Below are 20497 nucleotides of genomic sequence, written 5' to 3' on the forward strand. Positions count from 1 at the left end.
ACCAGTCACAGAGTCATCTGAAGCCCAACTCTTAACCAAACCAATAGAGTCTGGCCCTGTCGGACCTTGGCTTTTCTAGGTGGGAGTGTGAGTGTGTGCCGTGCATGCATGCTGTGTGTGTGTGTGCGTGCGTGCGTGCGTGCGTGCGTGCGTGTGTGTGTGTGTGTGTGTGTGTGTGTGTGTGCACGTGCACGTGCGTGCGCGTGTGTGTGTGTCTTCTTCTCACCAGTAATAGTTGCCAAGTGTAAATTGCCTCGCCGTGGGGCAGAGGAGTGATATTGTGTTGGCTTATCTTTTTTGTAGTTAATTGTTCTAATAATTCATGTTAGTATTCCGAGGCATCTAGCTTGAGGTAGCCAACAGGGTAGCTCGGCATAATAACAACTGATGAACAAGGGATAGTCTTAAACCCCAGCGAAGGCATTGCTACGCGATGTCAGTCGGCTATTTTCAGCCAAAGCTTTCCCCACAACAAAAAATACCCTAGCATGGAGCCCTGAGGGACTCCGGGTCAACCGTACTGTACAGTGGTGTAAAGTAACTAAGTAAATTTACTTAAGTAATGTGCTTAAGTAAAATGTTGAGGTATTTGTACTTTACTTGAGTATTTCCAATACTTTTATTTCTACTCCACTACATCTCAGATCCAAATATTGTACTTTTACTCCACCCCATTTATTTGAAAACTTTAGTTACAGGATACTTTGCAGATATATATTATAATATTATGAAATATACATTAATCCACTTTAGACCTATTTTATACCTATGCTATTTGAAAATAGCCAATCTACAAGCTCACAACACGTCGCATCGCGACACGTTGTGAGCTTGTAGATCTGCTATTTTCAAACATTTTGTACTTTTGGTACTTTAAGTATATTTTGATGCCAATACTTTCGTACTTTTACTCAAGTACATTATGAATTCCAGACTTTAACTTGTAAAAGGGTATTTATTTTCTATATCGCAGTATTGATACTTTTACTTAAAGTGGGCGTGACACGGCCAAAACAGCTAATTATGGCTATCAAATTAGCCAATTTTTTTAATGATGTCATGTACCCCCATGTTAAATTACCCAATCAAATTAATTTATTGTAGTTACTGTACTGAAAGTAGTACTTTCTGTACAGTAACTGAATTAAATTAATTTGATTGGGTAATATGACGGGAGGGGGCGGAGTTGAGCGCTGATTATCTAGTGAAACAACCCCAACAGAACTGTGCGAGGAGAAAATGCGACAATTCATAAAACTAATTTTAAAACAAGCAGTTCTAGGGGTAAAAATTTGATATAATCTGCTATAGAATCCCCCCTAACCGCGTAGAGGGTACAAGTCTTCTAACAAAAAGGTGTCAGAGATTAGAACGAGGGATCCTCCGCAGCACAGACCACTTTTTAGCAGCCATCTCTGCTAAAAAGTGCTCCAGTGCTTCACCGGAGCTCCGGACCACTTTTTAGCAGCCATCTCTGCTAAAAAGTGCTCCAGTGCTTCACCGGAGCTCCGGAGGACTGAAGTCTGTGGTAGCCTGTGTGTGTGTGTGTGTGTGTGTGCGTGCGTGCGTGTGTGTGTGTGTGTGTGTGTGTGTCACACACACAATAGCTCTTGAAAATAGCCGTGCGGTGCGGCGCTACCAGCTAACAACAACACATCACGTTGTGCGCGGCACCGCACGACGGACGAAGTATACATTCACTAATAACTGATACGGCCCCGCCTCCTTTTCAGACCGTTGGAAGAAAGACCACGTGACCTACTGTATCATAATGTTAAATTTCGGCCGGTGTCCCGCCCCCTTTAAGTAAAAATATTTGAGTACTTTTTACAACACTGGTACTGTATAGGTTCGAAGTGGTTAAGGCATAATGGAGAAATAAAAGTAACTGTACGTGCATAGTCAATGGATTCCCGTATGTGTGTGTGAGTTTGTCTAGCTATACTTATGGGGACTAAACGCATGTTCACACAGTCACCTGGGGACCTCTGACAGTGTGGGGACAAAATAGTAGGTCCCCACAATGGTTAGGGTTAGGGTTAGGGTTAGGGGTTAGGTTTAGGGATAGGGGTTAGGTTTAGGGATAGTGGTTAGGGTATAAGGCCACAGGACTTGGGTTAGGGTTAGTGTGTGTGTGTGTGTGTGTGTGTGTGTGTGTGTGTGTGTGTGTGTGTGTGTGTGTGTGTGTGTGTGTGTGTGTGTGTGTGCGTGCGTGCGTGCGTGCGTGCGTGCGTGCGTGCGTGCGTGCGTGCGTGCGTGCGTGCGTGCGTGCGTGCGTGCGTGCGTGCGTGCGTGCGTGCGTGCGTGCGTGCGTGCGTGCGTGCGTGCGTGCGTGCGCGTGCGTGCGCGCTTTTGTGCTTGTGAATTTTTATGTACAGTATTTGAATGTTTCATGCTTCAAGAGAATTGTCATGTACGTTTACAGGTGTAAAGGTGTGGGTGGAGCTCCCAATAAGCTACATAATTTGCTAACAGCTAATAAGGAGACAAGACCATGTCAATTGTCAAATACTTGAGGTACATGGTCAGAATAGAAAAGAAAAATTATGGATATCATGAAGCAACGTACATCAGTGTGTTTGTATGTGTATGTTGTGCGTGCACGATGTGTGTACAGTAAATAGTACTTGTTAAGTATTATGCATCATTGCCCCAGCGTATGCGCATATGCATTTGTGTGTAACGGTGAATAAATATGCATTATGTGCACTATTCAGCAACCGAATTTCCCCCAAGGGATCAATAGAGGTCTATCTACCTATTGTGCATTATGCATGTAATCCTTGTATTGCAGTTTGCATGCGCTAGGGTGTGTGTGTGTGTGTGTGTGTGTGTGTGTGTGTGTGTGTGTGTGTGTGTGTGTGTGTGTGTGTGTGTGTGTGTGTGTGTGTGTGTGTGTGTGTGTGTGTGTGTGTGTGCGCGATAAGCCCACACCTTCAGCGTGCTGTGACCTTCCTCTCGTTCATTAAACTCATTGTCCTCCAATAAGCTGATGTTATGATTGTTAATTATTATGGAGACGCTACAGAGAACGGACACACACTCCGCAATAATGAACCAGCATTGTGTGTGTGTGTGTGTGTGTGTGTGTGTGTGTGTGTGTGTGTGTGTGTGTGTGTGTGTGTGTGTGTGTGTGTGTGTGTGTGTGTGTGTGTGTGTGTGTGTGTGTGTGTGTGTGTGTGTGTGTGTGTGTGTGCGTGCGTGCAGTGTAGAGTTTCTTGCTTCCTTAAGCCCCTGATATACGTACCAATTTTTTCATCAATATCAACCAGCAACAACCAGAGCGCCAATTGACGCCTCCGGTCGTTGCTCTGTCCTAGTTTTATGTTTTATGTCTGAGAGTGAAACCAAGACATAGAAAGCGCCGCCCATGGCTGCTGTGGTGACTACGTGTTGCGTTCTGTCGGTGTTGTTTGGTGTTTGTCTGTTTTTTGTTTTTATGTTATGTGAAAAAATGATTTGAATGCAAAAATGTAGTATGCCAAAGCAAATTCCTATGTGTATTACACAATGGTTAATAAAGTAATCTGAATCTGAATCTGAATTTGAAGACAAGTTCCTATCAACTATGTTGACATGGCAATAAAGTTATTGAATCTTGAATCTTGAGTAGCTGTTGCTACTAAGTGGGTAATGGGGAACAATAAACAATAAACAGCAAATATGGACAATGTGTGATTTTCAAACTTATTTCACACTCGCCATAACTCATATTAGTGCACTAAATATAACCAATCTAAAAGCTAACGATGTCTCTTTGTGACGTGTTGTGAGCTTGTACATTGGCTATGTTTGTCCCCACACGGTTATGAAACCGGCTTTAAGCATAACCATTTAAACATATTTCTTTATCAACAAAGGTACAATATATGTTTTAAATAAGGACTCTCCTCTCCTCTCCTCTCCTCTCCTCTCCTCTCCCATCTCCTCCCAAGTTTATTGCTTCTGTTACTTATTCTTCTCAACTTTTGCTCATTATTTATGAAGACACAGTGGGAGTTGGCACAGAGGAACGGAGCGGGAGAGACAGACCATATACGCAGAGTACATTTGCTTTTCAAATCCTGCTCTGATGTGATCGATAGAGCATGTCTCACTGTGGAATCACAGATATCCAGTACAGTAGCTGCTCTGACTTCCTTGATCAGAGAAACCTTTTCATGGTGGATGCTGAGGGCACACTTTGAAAATGAATGTATTTTCATGTGTCTGTCGGTGCTTTCTGCTTGTTCTCGCTGTTCTCCTACTCTCTTCATTGTTTTCTCCCATCCTGCCCAATTAGGCCTATTTTATGGCCAAGGAGTCATTTTAACTGAAAACTAATGGTTGGAATGGATTCAGCAGCCCAAAAATACCCTAATTACACTCCTCATACGTTCATATTGGCCATTTTTTATTTTTCCCCCTTTAATCCCAGGCCCTCTGGATACCCCCAACTTTGATTGGCTCCCACAAAGTATGTCAACAGAGTTGGGTTTGACAAAGTTCAGAGGTGATAGTAGACACCTTGATGAACAAATCTGTGAAGAAAGCTATTGATTTAGATTTAGTTCCCAGATGGATGTAGCAATCGGCTAACTTTCCCTCACTACATAGGTAGATTTAAACTTTGAAGTCAGAGAAGGTCATACAAATAGCAAAAATAGCTGATCTACAAGCTCAATGTTCTGCAAATCCCCTGAAAATCACTGTCTTGCCAATGGCAGTAGTCAGGGGATATCTTAAAAAGTCCTTGAATAAATTTCTGTACGAAAAAATAAATAAAATAAAAATCTTCATCAATATGTTTATAAAGTTGTCTAGAAACACATCTCACAAAGACTGAAATTCAGTTTCCCTAGGAAAATTTGTGACGGCTGCTGAAAGTTATACAGGACAAAATACACACACACACACACACACACACACACACACACACACACACACACACACACACACACACCACACACACCACACACCACACACCACACACACACACACACACACCAAAATGCTTTAAGTAGCATGTGAGGGGTCAAACTAGTGGTTTTGCATGATTCTGAATAATAATAATAATAATAATAATTCCCAGACTGCACGACGTGTAAGTAAGTTTTGAAATGGGACATCTGACTGTATGTAACATACTCTCACTCTCTCTCTCTCTTTCTCTCTCTTTCCATCCATCCTTCTCTCCCTCCAGCCGCCCCTGTTCCTTCTTCGTTTCCTGTCCGTCCATCGTGAGGGATTGCCGTCCGTCCGTCCGTCTGTCCGTGCGTAGGCCCCGGGCTGCAGCAGCGAGCCAGCCATGTCCCTGCAGACCAGCAACGTGACCAACAAGACGGACCCCAGGTCCATCAACTCGCGGGTGTTCATCGGCAACCTCAACACGGCGGTGGTCAACAAGTCCCACGTGGAGGCCATCTTCTCCAAGTACGGCCGCGTGCTGGGCTGCTCCGTGCACAAGGGCTTCGCCTTCATCCAGTACGCCTGCGAGAGGCACGCCCGCGGCGCCGTGGTGGGCGAGAACAGCAGGGTGCTGGCCGGACAGAAACTGGGTCAGTCTGAAACTCTTATGTCTGTCCTTCTGTCTGATGTTGAGAACTAGAGATGGACCGATTGCAAAATTCTTGGCCGATACCGATCCTCCGGTTTTATGAAGGTCTGACCTGCCAAAACCGATTTTTCCGATACCGATTTCTTTAGCTAAGAACTAGAAAATAGGGTTGCTCAAATACCCTTTTTTCAGGCCAAGTAGGCCTACAAGACATACTTCAATTTGAGTACCAATAAGCTAGAAGAACACTAATGCCAAATCAATCACAATAGTACAATATCCAAAAACACAGACAATATCCTGTCTAATATGACCGTCTGTTTTTTTTTTCTCCTTCTTTTTGGAGACGACATTGACACAGGATTATGGAATATATCCTTACATTGCAGTAATCAGCACCATCTGTATTCTGTAGGCTGCCACTAAGTAGACTGGCTGCTACTTGCTAATGTTTACTTTAGTCACAGGACCAGAGCATCATGCTGTGCAGTGCCATAGACACAATTGGCATAAAACCGGTTTTATGTCAGTGACCTGCCGATCACCGATTCGGCCGGTTTGATATAATACCTGCCGATTTTTGATATTGTCCGATACCGATGTCCATCCCTATTGAGAACCAGTGTTTTAAAGAGGTGGTGCCATGATTTTTCCCCCCTCTAAAATGTATTGTGATTATTATGTATTATGATTATACTAGGAGGAAGATTTTTTTCCAAAAAAGTATACAGAAAGAGTTAAAATTGGGTTTTTATGTGACCACACCCCCAGTTCATTAAGTATGCATGGATGTCATGGTGGGTGGTGACCCAGCTGAAGTTAGCCACACCCCACAGTGTTGGGTGAATGGTAATTAGGGGAGGAGTTGATTCTGTGATGTAATCGTATCTGTGTTTTTTTAACTGACACTTTTGACCACAAGGTGGCAGCCTCCAAGAGAAAACAAACAAATACCAAGAGAATACATAATTGCTCATAAAAAAACACACCAGGGGGTCTAATGAAGAACTGTCAACCTCCTAGACACATGAAAAACAGAAAAAGTACAAAACTATGGCACCACCTCTTCTAAGCCATTTAGACTGGGAACACTAGATTTCACATTAGATTTGAACCACTTTAACCATTATTTTTATGCTTTAGCTATCGAAAAAATATACAGGCTCACAGCTTTTAGATCTGCTATTTTTGAAAATATCGTGAAAATTAGTGCAAGACTTTGAATATGTTTGACCCGATTCTATGAATGTCTTCTAAATCCTTCTTCTAAATCAGTGGTTCTCAAATGCAATCCATTACAACTGACCAGGACAACCACAGTCTTCTATGGACACTGGGAATTGATCAGTATAAGCACTGTCTTTTACTGTTAGTCACTGGGAACTGACCAGTATAACCACTGTCTTTTACTGTTGGTCACTGGAAGCTGACCAGTAGAACCACAGCATTCTACTGTTGTACTGTGAGCTGACCAGTACAGCCACAGTCTTAATGGTGGTCACTGTGTCCTTGGTTGATGTGAAAGGTGGATGAGAGTGATGCTACTACATGCTGGGTTGCCATGGTGACAAACACTATGCTTTCAGCCAGTAATGGAATGAAACAAACAAGAAGGATGGAGTGTGAGGCGACAGAGTGGAGAAGTGGAAAAGGGCAGAGAGCAAGAGCATAATGAAAGAGAAACACAAAGGGGCTGAAGATGAGGTTGAAAGTGAGAGATAGCTGCCTGAAAGGACACAAACACATGAAGCTGAGAGAGAGAGAGAGAGAGAGAGAGAGAGAGAGAGAGAGAGAGAGAGAGAGAGAGAGAGAGAGAGAGAGAGAGAGAGAGAGAGAGAGAGAGAGACACACACAGACAGACAGACAGACAGACAGACAGACAGACAGACAGACAGACAGACAGACAGACAGACAGACAGACAGGCACATAGAGGAGGAGAGTCAAAGAGAAAGCGAGAGACAGACAGACAGACAGAGTGAAAGGGGGTGAGAAACAAAGAGAGACAGGAAAGAAGGTGAGAAACAAACTACAAGCCAGTGAGGTAAGATCAAGTACTCAGATTGAAGTAAAAGTCCTCTATTGTTTGTAGAAAACAGAGAACTATTGGAAGACATCTATTTTCGAATAACTTTGGTATAAGTTAGGACTTAATTTGTTAATGTACTGGTTACTTCTCACTATTTCTAAACACATAAAAAAAAAACGTTTGGTAAAATGTGACATATAGATGTCTCAAAAGTATCCACAAAAACACAGATGTCCTTTCATTCAAGGAATTAAATACAAAGGAGCTTAAAGAACCTTCTAATGTATGTCACTATGCTCTTGCGTACAATTAAAGCTTACTAAGTTAAATGTTTACTTTTATGAAGTGGAATTGGTACGAAGAGAATAAGGCATGGACATTTAATCTTTCATAAAACGGATAGTCCGGGTGCTTGATACTAATCATTCCAATCATCTCAACACGCTGTACTTTCCAACGGATGTATTACTTTTTGCAATTGCATTTTTCTTAGAGGATGACAGGAGAAGATGAGGGCTTGTTTTGTTTCACCCACCATCCTGCGTACGTGCAAGCTTTACAATAAATGCATTATGTTTAACCCATTTTAGTCCAGTAAAAATAAGGCTGAGGTTGGAAAAAATTGTGTTATTTAGTTTTTCAACTGATTCTGACAGGAAATTATGTCTACTAGCCAGGATAAAAAATCTACCCTGATCTGCTCACTGCTAGTACCCTAAATCCAAGATGGCTGCCATTGCGAGCATTTAATTCTAAAACGTGGCATATCTTCCAAACTAATAGAGCTATGAATATAAACAAAGTGTCTAATCCTATGTTTTTTGGGCCAGGGAATTGATTAATAGCATTTTAATAAGACTGAGATTTTGTTTTTGTATCTTAACTTAAATTTTAATGCCATTTACAGGTGAAATCACAACATTAAATGCAATAAGAAAAAGAAAAAAAAACATCAAGAAATTAAAGGCACAATGAAAGGCACAGATGTTTTTTTAAAGCTTGACTGTGACCTCCCTGATTGCATGACACAACTTAAATCAGCTAGAAAACTCAAAATGCCTATAATCTACTCAAACGTCATTTATCCACATCGTCATCCAGAGACTCTGCTTCCTCTTCACTGCATCAGACAGTCTACTCGATAAGCTCTTCGCTGTTCACTGCAACATTGGCGCAGGTGATTCCCTTGCACTGACCACAAGCCAGGGTGCAGAGCAGTCCATTCTTGCGACAGGAACAGGTGTTTTTGTCGCACTTGCTGTGGCAGTTGCATTTAACAAGCTTCAGCAAGGATGCTGGAGCAGCATCCCTCTGCATCCTCACTGGCTTGACCCCACATGTTGTCCTTTGTGGAGCAACCATCCCCACTCGGTTGGATCAAGAATATTGCCTAGCCAGGTCTGTACCTGGTGGTACACTCTGTAACTATGGTACTTGGCTGCATCACAAGTGGGTGGGAGAGATTCAGGAGGCAGATAGACAAACCTGGATGCCACCTTGCTACTGAACCTGGCTGCTTTTTCAAAGTCAAGGCTATTTCCAGGCTTACAGTTGTACAGGACCTCTAGAGCGGCCTGGCCATGCTTGTTGACATCATCGTGGCTTTGATTTGGCTTCATGAATACACTGGCAGGGTCCTTGAGCTGATGGCATTTGCTCATTGCCATGACCTTCCCTATGCTGTGTGGCCTTGATGTCGTATCACACCCTGTGATGGCATGTAGGAAGAGCAACGATGCCGTAAGGCCAGGGGCTAGATGTTCTTGTAGGATCCAGATGTTGAGAATCTTGCTGGCTGTCTGTAAGAAAATTACATGATGTCTGGGACTGAGATGGTGCAGCAGTAGGACCAGCAGGTCGGTGTCATCCCCAACCACTGCCACTGACCTCCTCTTGGCCATGGTACATGCTGTTGACACAATGTCATAGTCAGCATCAGCAGAACTGTGGTAGAGTTCAACTCCAGCTTTCTCCAGCTCACTGCCAATGAAGTACAGGAACTTTTGCTTATTCCTGGGGTTTGTGAGGAATTCCTTCTTCTTCATGGTCAGCTGCATTTCTGGCTTGAAGTCAACTTCTGCTCCAATGTTGTTTGACCTGGAACGTCTCTGGTGTGCTTCATCCTTGGTTGAGGGACCACTTCCATAACCATCAAATATGACAACTGCATGTCTGTAGTGGCGATGTACATACAAACTGGATAGATTGGCATATGTTGTCTGTTTGGGCCATGGCAGCCGTTGCATGAGTGCACCACCATCAAGGACGTACACAACATCATCTGGACATTGACTTACTACACAGGATGGCACCTTTTTCACCAGGCCTGTCTGGAGACTGGCCTTGTCTGGCAGACGCATCAGGAGATTGTTGTCAAACAGAGCTGTGGGGTAAGCTGACAACTCGTATGTGAACAAGGTTATTGTGTCAACAGTCCCTGTTCCTGCCACAACAAGGCGCTGGAACAACTGTTTCGGGTCGATCTCCAGGCATTCCCCTTCAATGGCAATGTAAGTTGAGGCAGCAAGTGTGGTGACTTGATCTTTCTTGCGGAACGTGTGCTCTGCTACCGATTTGCCATTCATAGATTTCAGTATGGCATGACCAACTGACTCTGCTCTTTCTACATTCACAGACTTGTCAGCTATGACTCCAGATGACAGGCTATGCAGTTCCTTCGAATCCCGGGAGAAGGGTTTTCGTTCAGAGAAGTAGTTCAGGATGATCTGCACATCCTTGGCATCTCTGGTCATCCTAGCAGCTGCCCTGTCCTTGTGGACCACTGCTTCCTTGATGTCTTGAAGGCCGGTCACTTCTCTCATGGCCCTGTTGACTTCTCCACATGCTGGGGTGGACATCAACCATATCAGACTTGTTGACTGTTCAAATCCCCGTCCTCTTGTCTTGTCTTGTGCTCCTGCACACTTTGTGCACAAGGATATCATGATTCTTGTCAAAAACCAATTTTGGAACATCAAATTTTCTCTATTTGTTTGCTTTGTTAATGCCAGCACACCCTTTCTCTGTTAGTTTGACATAGTCAGACTTGCCTGGGTCTATCTCTTCTCTACAGATGACACATGCCATCTCATTCTTCAAGTTAGTAGACTTCTCCCTTTCATTGAATGGTCCTGGTGAGGTGGATTGTCTGTGGGGAATAACTGTGTGAATGAGTGGCTGCAGAGTGAATGTGGTGAGTGGAGACTGACTCCAATCAAATACAGGTGTAGGGGATGTTGCAGGTGTAGGGAATTCACCTAAGCAGGCCTTGGCTGGGGTTGCCATGGTGATCAATTGGCTCAGTACTAGGCTACTGCCAGCAATATTGAACAGAACTGGGACTAGCTGTAGATTATACAAATAAGACTGAATGAACTAGAAAATAATTACCGAATATTGTTTGCACATAAATTATAGTCTGATGAAATTATCTGAAAATAGGTAACACGTGGACACATAATACCATAATAAATGAACTCCTTGACCTGAAAAACATAGGATTAGACACTTTATTTTCATTTATAGTCCTAATAGTTTGGAAGATATGCATATTTTTGGCATTTGGTACCTGCGGTGGCAGCCATCTTGGATTAAGGCATATTTGGGGTACTAGCAGTGAGCAGATCATGGTAGATTTTTTATCCTGGCTAGTAGACCTAATTTCCTGTCAGAATCAGTTGAGAAACTAAATAACAACATTTTTTCCAACCTGAGTGGATTTTTTTCCTAGAATTACTAGACTATTTAGGCCTTAACGCAAATCTGTGTCACTTTGGATTTGAACCACTTTAATCATTATTTGATGCTTCAACTATTACAAAAATAGCAGATATACAAGCTCACGCTGCGAGCTTGTAGATCTGCTATTTTTGAAAAATCGTAAACAAGTCTTTGATTATTTTTTACCCGATTCTATAAATGTCTTCTAAATCCTTCTTCTAAATCAGTGGTTCTCAAACTTTTTCATTTCAAGGACCACCAAAATTACATGTATTTGGCCACTGACCCACATCTCAGAATAGGTTGTTCCAGGGACCACCCAGAATCAAATATTTGAGTTAAAATGTTCGCTTTTAAAAAGATCTATTCAAAGACAAAAAAAAAAAAAAAAAAAAATAGTTAATGCATTAAATAAGTCTAGGCTAAATTAAGGTTTAATGGCTTTGAATGTGCAGTAAGTGACATTTTCGTTAAAATAAGTTGAATATTCTGACGGTAAATCATTGCCTGGTTGTTTGGTAAACTGAAAACACATTTTCAGCTCAGGATGCCAATTTTACCCAAGGAGAGAGAACTCATACAGGATGCAGGATAAACAAGTGAAATTGGAAGTGGTGACACAAGGAAATGAGCAGACAAAATTGGACCTGGAAATTGGCCAACCAACTGGAAAATGTATTTTCTGTTTACTAAAAGATGTGGAGACCCCTGTTATTGAACACACTGTCTAAAGTAATGCTCACTATCAGAATAATTTGTTTTTTCTTTACCCCCACCAAACACTTTTAACCAAAAGAATATACCTTTAAAACAAGGCAGATATTGCGTAACATTTGGTAAATTTGTATAGCCAGGGACATGCTGGGCCCCTGATTCAGCCTGGGAAAAAGAGTTGGAGAGGCCCTCATTGCACACTATAGAGAGAGATCTCTACTTTGCCATTTCAGATCATGACAAGTGACAAGCTAGTGGGCCAATTACATGAGTTATATTTCGTTGTTGTGGGGTGGAAACCTTGTATATCCAAAACCGTTTGTTTTGTATTTATCGTTTTTAAAATGATTTAAACGAGTGAAAACAGCCGATCTACAAGCACACAACGCCTCGCACCGCGAGGCGTTGTGTGCTTGTAGATCTGCTGTTTTCACAACTTTTGTGCAACAGCCTTGTATGATGAAGCAGGGCTTTACTTAGCGAAAAAATGTACAAATTTGAAACTTTGAGATACGAGGTTTCTGCCCGACAGTGACGATTTACTTTGTTGGCCGCCCAGCCCCCAAAATGGAACGAAGGCGGACATTTTATTTTTAATTGTTTCCTATTGGCCGGCCTGGACCGGCCGGAGAATGAACCGGCCGTTCGGGAGTTTCCCAATGGCCCGCTTTTCCCAATGGCCAGCACGTCCCTGTGTATAGCGCCTTTATCTAAGGTGCTTTACATAGTCAGGCACTACTTTCTCGTGCCTCCCCTTAGCCCTTCTAAAACCACTGTAAACCACAGCCTCTTGGGGCTTATTGCTTTGGTGTAGCACACTTCAAACGCAAAGGCCATTCAGAAAATACATTAAAATACACGAAAGGCATTGAAGAGCGTAATAGAAGGGATCGTTTTGATCACACTCGCAGATTCATCAGGAGTACTGTGCCATTTTTATGGCTCAAAATGGGACTTTAAGTGTGCAGTGCTACAGCCCCTACAGGTACAAACCCATGTGGTTTAGTGTACCGTTGTGCTTTTATAATGGTCTAATTGTGGAGATATGGAGCATGCAGCTTCTGCTCTTTAGTTTTTACCCATCAGGGTAGTAGCTGAGCACAAGTGCTCATTTTCAGCAGCCAACAGACACAGAGGTGGAAAAAGTACTCACATTTTGTTACTTAAGTAAAAGTATCAATACCGCAAGGTAGAACAAACTCTGTTAGGGTGCCCTCACACCAAAATACCTAGAATGGAATCCGCCAATGCATTTCAATGAGAATGGAGCGTTTTTTTGCCAGTAGAGGATTTCTGCAAAAAACGCTCCATTCTCATAGAAATGCATTGGCGGATTCCACTCTAGGTATTTTGGTGTGAGGGCACCTTTACAAGTAGAAGTCCTGTGTTCAAAATCTACTTGAGTAAAAGTATGATGCTTCGCATCGCGACACAGTGTGAGCTTGTAGATCGGCTATTTTCAAATGGCCAAAATGTATATTAATAGCTGAAGTTGTTAATGTATATTTTGTATATATGTGGATCCGAGATGTAGTGGAGTAGAATTAGAAATACTCAAGTAAAGTACAAATATCTCAAAGTACTTACTGTAAGTACAGTACTTAAGTAAATGTACTTAGTTGCCATACACCACAGCCCTGCGCATAGCAGACACACATTAAAACCTGGGAGCTGACCAGTACAACCACAGTCTTATACTGTTGGCCACAGTGCAGCTCCACTTGAGCATTTGGGGGTACAGTGCCTTGCCCAAAGGCACTTCAGCAGTGTTGGGTTGGGGGGAGGGGTGAGTGGTGACCATTCACTTCCCCACCCAGGTTTTTCCTTCCGGCAACCTCGGCCCAGGCCCTGACCCATGTTTATATGGCTGCTGGTTGCTGTTCAGCACCATGGAGAGCGACATGTGAACACATTCAGTAAAGCTGCGTTTTTGTTTGTTTCAAAATGCGTTTTTCAGGGCAAGGAGAGAGAGAGCAAGGGACCCAGGTTGATTTCTTTATCTATATATGCTCCAAAATTTGCTCCTATATTTGGCCGAAAAAACGCAGCAGTGTGCAACGACCTTGACATAGTGTTTCTCAAGTGTTTCTTTTACAGTTCAAGGTCTCCCCTTAACTCTGACAGCACACAAACGGGTGCATTTGGTTCCGTTTGTACACGGTCAGAGTTACAGACATGTATGGGTCAATTTAGACCCCCATAAAGACCCTGGAATCCACTTTGAGAACCACTGCAGTGACACAACAATTAGCAGCGATATAATAGTCAGGTCCACTATGTATTTTTGTTGGATTTTTTTGGAGATTAGTAAAACTATACATTTCTGGAATCTTTAGAGCATGGGGAATCCAAAAATCTTTGTTGGCATTTGCACAGACATTTGCAAAGCCGCCATTTTGGACGTTCAAAATGGCCGACATAACATACGTAATTTGTGCTATCTTGGCTTCTAGACAACCTAGAAACCTAATTAAACATGCCAATCCTATGTTTTCTGGGTCAAGGAATCGACTGAGTAAATGATGGGTGTAAAATATTCCAGACCCCCACCCCTTTTCTGTGGGTTATCTATTTTGGGACCTCCCAAAACAGTACACCAGCCAATTAATGTCTGATTTTCATAATATTAGAGTTGTTTTGTAGGTTTTAAAACATCCTGAGTTCATTCATTAGACTTTTAAAGCAGCCAGAATAACCTTTCTGACTTTTGGTTGGGGTCTTTTCTCACCTGGGACCCCCCAGACAGACCCCTGAGCCTATGGGGCTGTTAAGTATGACACATTTTGTAGGCAGAGGAGAATTTCTGCCTCCAGTTTCCGTGAATCTTTTTACTATTTTTACTACTTACAAATTTTTCTTCTCTTTGTTGTTGAAAGGAAAGTGTTAGAATTATACTTTAGTCGTTATTTTTGTCTCGGATCTGTTGAAATAGCGAGGGACAGAAAATGCTCTGGGGGCAGAGTTCTCCTCTGCCTACAAAATGATGTCACGGCTTAAAAGCCCCATAGTATCTCAGTAACTCTGCTCCTGCTCCAGAACAATGTTAAATTAGATAATAATTGAAGCATGAAAATAGTTGTAGCTGGGCTCTGAAAACAAAAATGGGTTAGCAAAATACCAGGGGTCTTCCTCAGAGGGTTCGGGACCCCTGGGGGGTCCTCAGAGTTACTACAGAGGGCCGCCAAATCTTGATGGGAAAGGATTTTCTTTTTCCTTTTTTACATTTGAAACTTCTGTTTTTATGTATCCTGGGTTTATGTATTGTACTTCGATGATTTATTAGTATTCTCAGTATTATTTATAACATGTTTGTGTTAGACAGTTATGGTTGACAGGTGTTACTGCAGGGATTGCAAGAATTAAGGTATTGCAACTTCTCACTTTGGGCGTACAGACTAACGTGTCCATTCATGGCACTGCACTCGCACTGACAACACACACACACGCACACGCACACGCACACGCACACGCACACGCACACACACACACACCTCTTTGTTAATCGTCAGCCCAAAACCTGCACCCTATCCTCTTAAAGAGCTCATGGTCAATTATGCCCAAAGAGATTCACTATGCCCTCCCTAATTGTGTTGACAGTCTCCACCATAGCATTTGCAGGGAGGAGTGCAACCTGCTTTGCAGCCACATTTGATGAGCTCAAGTACTGACTTCTGAGCAGGGAGGGCAAGACACCTGACTGGAACATACCCTCCACTCTCTAAATGCAATCTATTTTCTTCGATTGATCGAAGCTTGAGGCAATTTGTCAGGTATGACAAAGTAGTCATCATAATACGATATCTTCATCAAGGGACATGATTTTGTGGAAGTGCACACACATGAAGAGGCTGATACCCTGATTCCTCATCAAGTCCTTGCCTCTGCGGCTTATGGTGCTTTGCAAGACATATGTGTTTGGTCACCCAACACCGATGTCCTCCTGCTGTTACCGAAAAAAAAGGAAATAGATATATTCGAGCGATTTCAAGTGTCACAAATGTCAAGGGTTCCTTGGTCTACAACATGTTTCTGGTACTGGCTGGGGAAGAGCATTTGTTGGAATCTCCAAAAAGACATGGGTCAATGCCTACTTGAAGCTTGATGATGTCCAAGTCATTAACCACTTCAAGGACCTTGTCGAGGTTTCCATTCCTCCCAAGCTTATTCAACATTGCAGTCTTTGGAGCATTTTAACTTGGATGGTGAGATGCTACCTCCAACTCGTGCTGCACTGCTACCACATATCCTCTGTGCCAACTATGTCACAATGCGGGATAAATCATACCTGATAAATTGCTCTGAGCTTCCACCAATCGAAGAAAATAGATGGAATTCAGAGAGTGGAGGGTATGTTCCAGTCAGGTGTCTTGCCCTCCCTGCTCCAAACGCAGTACTTGAGCTCATCAAATATGGCTGCAAAGCAGTTTGCAAGGGACGGTGCAGCTGCTCAAATAACCTGCCTTTCACTCTATGCTATGGTGGAGACACTATTAGGTTGGACATTGAAGATGACAATGATGAAGACAAATAGGTCCTGCATGTCTGAAATGACTCCATTGTAGTGAATCTTTTTGGGCATAATTGACCATGGGCTCTTTAAGAGCATCTGGTGAGGGTTTTGGGGTGACAATAACAAAGAGGTGTGTGTGTGTGTGTGTGTGTGTGTGTGTGTGTGTGTGTGTGTGTGTGTGTGTGTGTGTGTGTGTGTGTGTGTGTGTGTGTGTTGTGTTGTGTTGTGTTGTGTTGTGTTGTGTTGTGTTGTCAGTGTGAGTGCAGTGCAATAAATGGACATGTTGGCTGGCCCTTGCCCTTCCCCTGTACTTCCACACTTTGCTCGCCCCCCTCCCTTCCTGTGAACCTGATTGTCAATCTGAACTCCTCCCAGCTTCACAGCTGTGAGCTGTTGCCGGATGACTACCTAGTTGTCCATAAAAGGGATTTGGTTCCCCTGGCATCACAGGGATCTCCATATATGGGCATAAAGGGGATTTGGTTCCCCTGACATCACAGTGTTGTTAGAGTGGGATGTCAGAGTGTGAGAGTCAATCAGCAAAAAAGACAAGTGTTACCCGTCCAGACAGACAGACAGACAGACAGACAGACAGACAGACAGACAGACAGACAGATACGGTCAAGATGTGACGGTTCTGATAGTAATAAACCCAGGACACATAAAAACATTCAAAGTTTCAGTTTCAAATGCAAAAAAAAAGAAAAAAAGATCCCATCAATATTTGGCGGGCCCCCTGTAGTAACTCTGAGACCCCCCAGGGTCCCGGACCCCCCAAGGTATTTGCTACTATCATTTTTGTTTTCAGAGCCCAGCTACAACAACTTTTGCTTCAATTATGATCTAATTTAACATTGTTCTGGAGCAGTAGCAGAGCGATTACTGAGATAGGTTCAGGGGTCTGTCTCGGGGGTCCCAGGTGAGGAAAGACCCCAACCAAAAGTCAGAAAGGTTATTCTGGCTGCTTTAAAAGTCTAATAAATGAACTCAGGATGTTTTAAAACCTACAAAACAACTCTAATATTATGAAAATCGGACATTAACTGGCTGGCGTACTGTTCTGGGAGGTCCCAAAATAGATAACCCCCAGAAAGGGGGTGGGGGTCCAGAACATTTTACATCCACCATTCACTCATTCGATTCCTTGACCCAGAAAACATAGGATTGGCATGTTTAATTAAGTTTCTAGGTTGTCTAGAAGCCAAGACAGCACAAATTATATATTTTATGTCGGCCATTTTGAACGTCCAAAATGGCGGCTTTGCACATGTCCGTGCAAATGCCAACAAAGATTTTTGGATTCCCCATGCTCTGAAGATTCCAAAAATGTATAGTTTTACAAATCTCCAAAAAAATCCAACGAATAAACCTTTATTAACATAGTGAACCTGACTATAAGGTTTAACCTCTTTAACCCTGTATTCTAAGCTTTGTCCATTTGAAAATTGCCGATCTACAAGCTCACAGTGGGTTGCCGCGCGATGCATTGTGAGCTTTTCGCTCTTCCTTTTTTTTAAACATTTTGAAAAAGCGTACAAAATGTGGACTGTATTTGTAATAATGTTGAAAATGTTTAACACGCAAACATTTGCTTAGGAACCACAAATGTATTTCAGATAGAAACCATAGTGATGAACAATTTTAGCCAATCAAGACAAGAGAGAACCCTACAACGATGGTTTATCAGTGTTCAGTGTTTATAGTATTCCCATTCCAATGCAATTTTTCTCTTCCTGTAAGAGTTCTCTCTCCTGATTGGATAAAATTGATATCCCGACCTGAAAATCAATGCTTATTAAAGAGCTGTAGAGACAGGGATTCCCCTGTCACCTGCACAAACACTCAATGCAGCAATGACGAGAATTATAGAGCTTTCACTTTTTTGACATACAACTTTTATTTTCCAGATAAATAAATAATTAAGTTAAGTCACAACAATCCGCTTCCACCGAGCTTATGGTGAAGGAAAAGGTGATGGCCTCAGGCCTTCCCATCCTTCCTCTGAATGTTTTATTAAAAAACGAAGAGAAGATATTCTCTTTGACATCCACATTCTTGACAGTGAGATCTATATTCAAAGTGACATTTCAGCTCAGAGCCCTCGACAGGCTGGGTGCTTTTAACCACAAGGCTGGGCCAAGCAAGACTTTTGCACGACTATTCGAAATGAAAGGTGCGTCAGAGAAGACAAGACGGACAATACACGTGGAAGAAAAACACAAAGTTTCAGTCCTTAGAGCTTTATCAGGTTGTCTTAGGATAAGACATCTTTATGCTTAGTTGTGTCGGTGCCACACAGAGAATAGCAGATTATTTTCATGTATCTACAAGCTATTCAAATAAGTAGGAAATAAAGCATAATGTCATGTCATTTCCCCAATCAACATAATCTCATATTTTTCTTAGTTATATTATTACCAGTAAGACTCCCTAATTGGGAGATAAGCGACTGTCAGGTCGCAGCGTGATTTTAGGGCAAAATGTGTAGGAGCAGTGTCCAAAAAATGTGTTTGAAAAAATATATGGGACAGATCCATGTTGATGACATGAGTGTAGACATACTGTGTACCGATTCGCGTAATTTTAGGGCAAAATCTGTAGGGGCAGTGTCCAAAAATGTGTTTGAAAAAGTCGGCCTGATGGTGGCGCTATATGGGACAGATCCATGTTGATGACATGAGTGTAGACATACTGTGTACCGATTTGCGTGATTTTAGGGCAAAATCTGTAGGAGCAGTGTCCAAAAATGTGTTTGAAAAAATGGGCCTGATGGTGGCGCTATATGGGACAGATTCATGTTGACGGCTCTCTTGGCGCCGTGCGTGGGTACCGGCCCCGGCTCTCCCGGTCGCTCCTAGCCCGAGTTACGGCATTTTATGTGCGCTGCAGTGGCGGGGGTCCTCCACTAGGGGTGCGACCACTTTTGCATCCATTCTGGAGCACCAGGAGTCGGTGGTCCCTGGGAATTCCCCGTGAACAGCCCTGTTGGGGTGGTCATTGGTCATTTAAGCACTTTTTGGCGGCGGCGACAGGGGGTCCCTGGGGGTCCCTGGAGCTCCGGGGGTCCCGGGAGGGGTGGAGGTTGTGGATTGGCAGGCAAGGAGTGTGTGTGCAAAGTTTGGCATGGATTGGGGCAACGGTGGCGGAGATATGAGTTGGGGAAAAGTGTGACGTGACGGACAGACTGACAGACTGACAGACTGACAGACAGCCTGTCGAGGTTTTGGTAGTAACTGCGACCTGACGGTCGCAATCATCACTCTCAGCCGGGGGACGCTGTGGGCACTGGCGGCGTGTTCCTCCCTCCGCGTCATCAGCGCTCACACCCTAGGTGGGGTTGGCGATAGGGCCTTTCTGTGTGGAGTTTGCATGTTCTCCCCGTGTCTTCTAGGGTTGATACCCTCACAAAAACATGCAGTAATCCTGGTCTCAATAATACCTCCCCCTGGCCAGCCGGGGCGCCTGATGGAGGGGAAAGGAACTGGTTGGAATAACTTGGACTCCTCATGCATAGAAGGAAGCATGAGGTCAGTCCGTTGTCTCCCCGGGCGCGGCAGAGGGAGAGCAGAGCCCAGGATTATAGGCAATTGGCACTGAGTGAAAGTGTTAGGAAATGCAGTCCAAAAGAGATGACGTGAGACGATGCCAAAATGATTAAAGCTAAAATAACGACACTCCTGGTTTTCTTAATATACCGTACTGTACCAGGAAAACTTCTTACTTTCACACATCTCCAAACTTCAAACTACTTTATTGATCCCACGAGGGGCAATTATTTTCAGATATTATGTTGCGGCAGATGAAATAGATGCTATGCTCATCATTAAAGTGTAGACAGACAACGGATCAGATGAGGGCCCTCGCGGTAGTCCAACAAATCTAAGGTGATTACATTATATAAAAAGTTTATTGTAAGCAGTTTTTGATACCTACTGTATGTGCTAGCACTCTTAAATGGAACCCAAGTACGCAGTAATATAACTTTTCTTT

General features: G+C 43.1%; 1 protein-coding gene across 1 annotated transcript in view; it reads left to right on the forward strand.

Annotated features, from left to right (window-relative positions):
- Positions 1–5287: 5287 nt before the first annotated feature.
- LOC308286906 (RNA-binding protein Raly-like) overlaps positions 5288–20497 on the forward strand; it is a gene marked incomplete at both ends in the record, with an annotated part of 54898 nt that continues 39688 nt past the window's right edge. Inside the window, one exon of the mRNA XM_080728028.1 lies at positions 5288–5537. Coding sequence (XP_080584154.1) covers positions 5288–5537 — 250 coding nt within the window. The remainder of the gene's footprint in view (positions 5538–20497) is intronic.

Source organism: Nannobrachium achirus (assembly GCF_963921795.1).
Source record: "Nannobrachium achirus genome assembly, chromosome: 6".
Lineage (NCBI taxonomy): Eukaryota > Metazoa > Chordata > Actinopteri > Myctophiformes > Myctophidae > Nannobrachium > Nannobrachium achirus.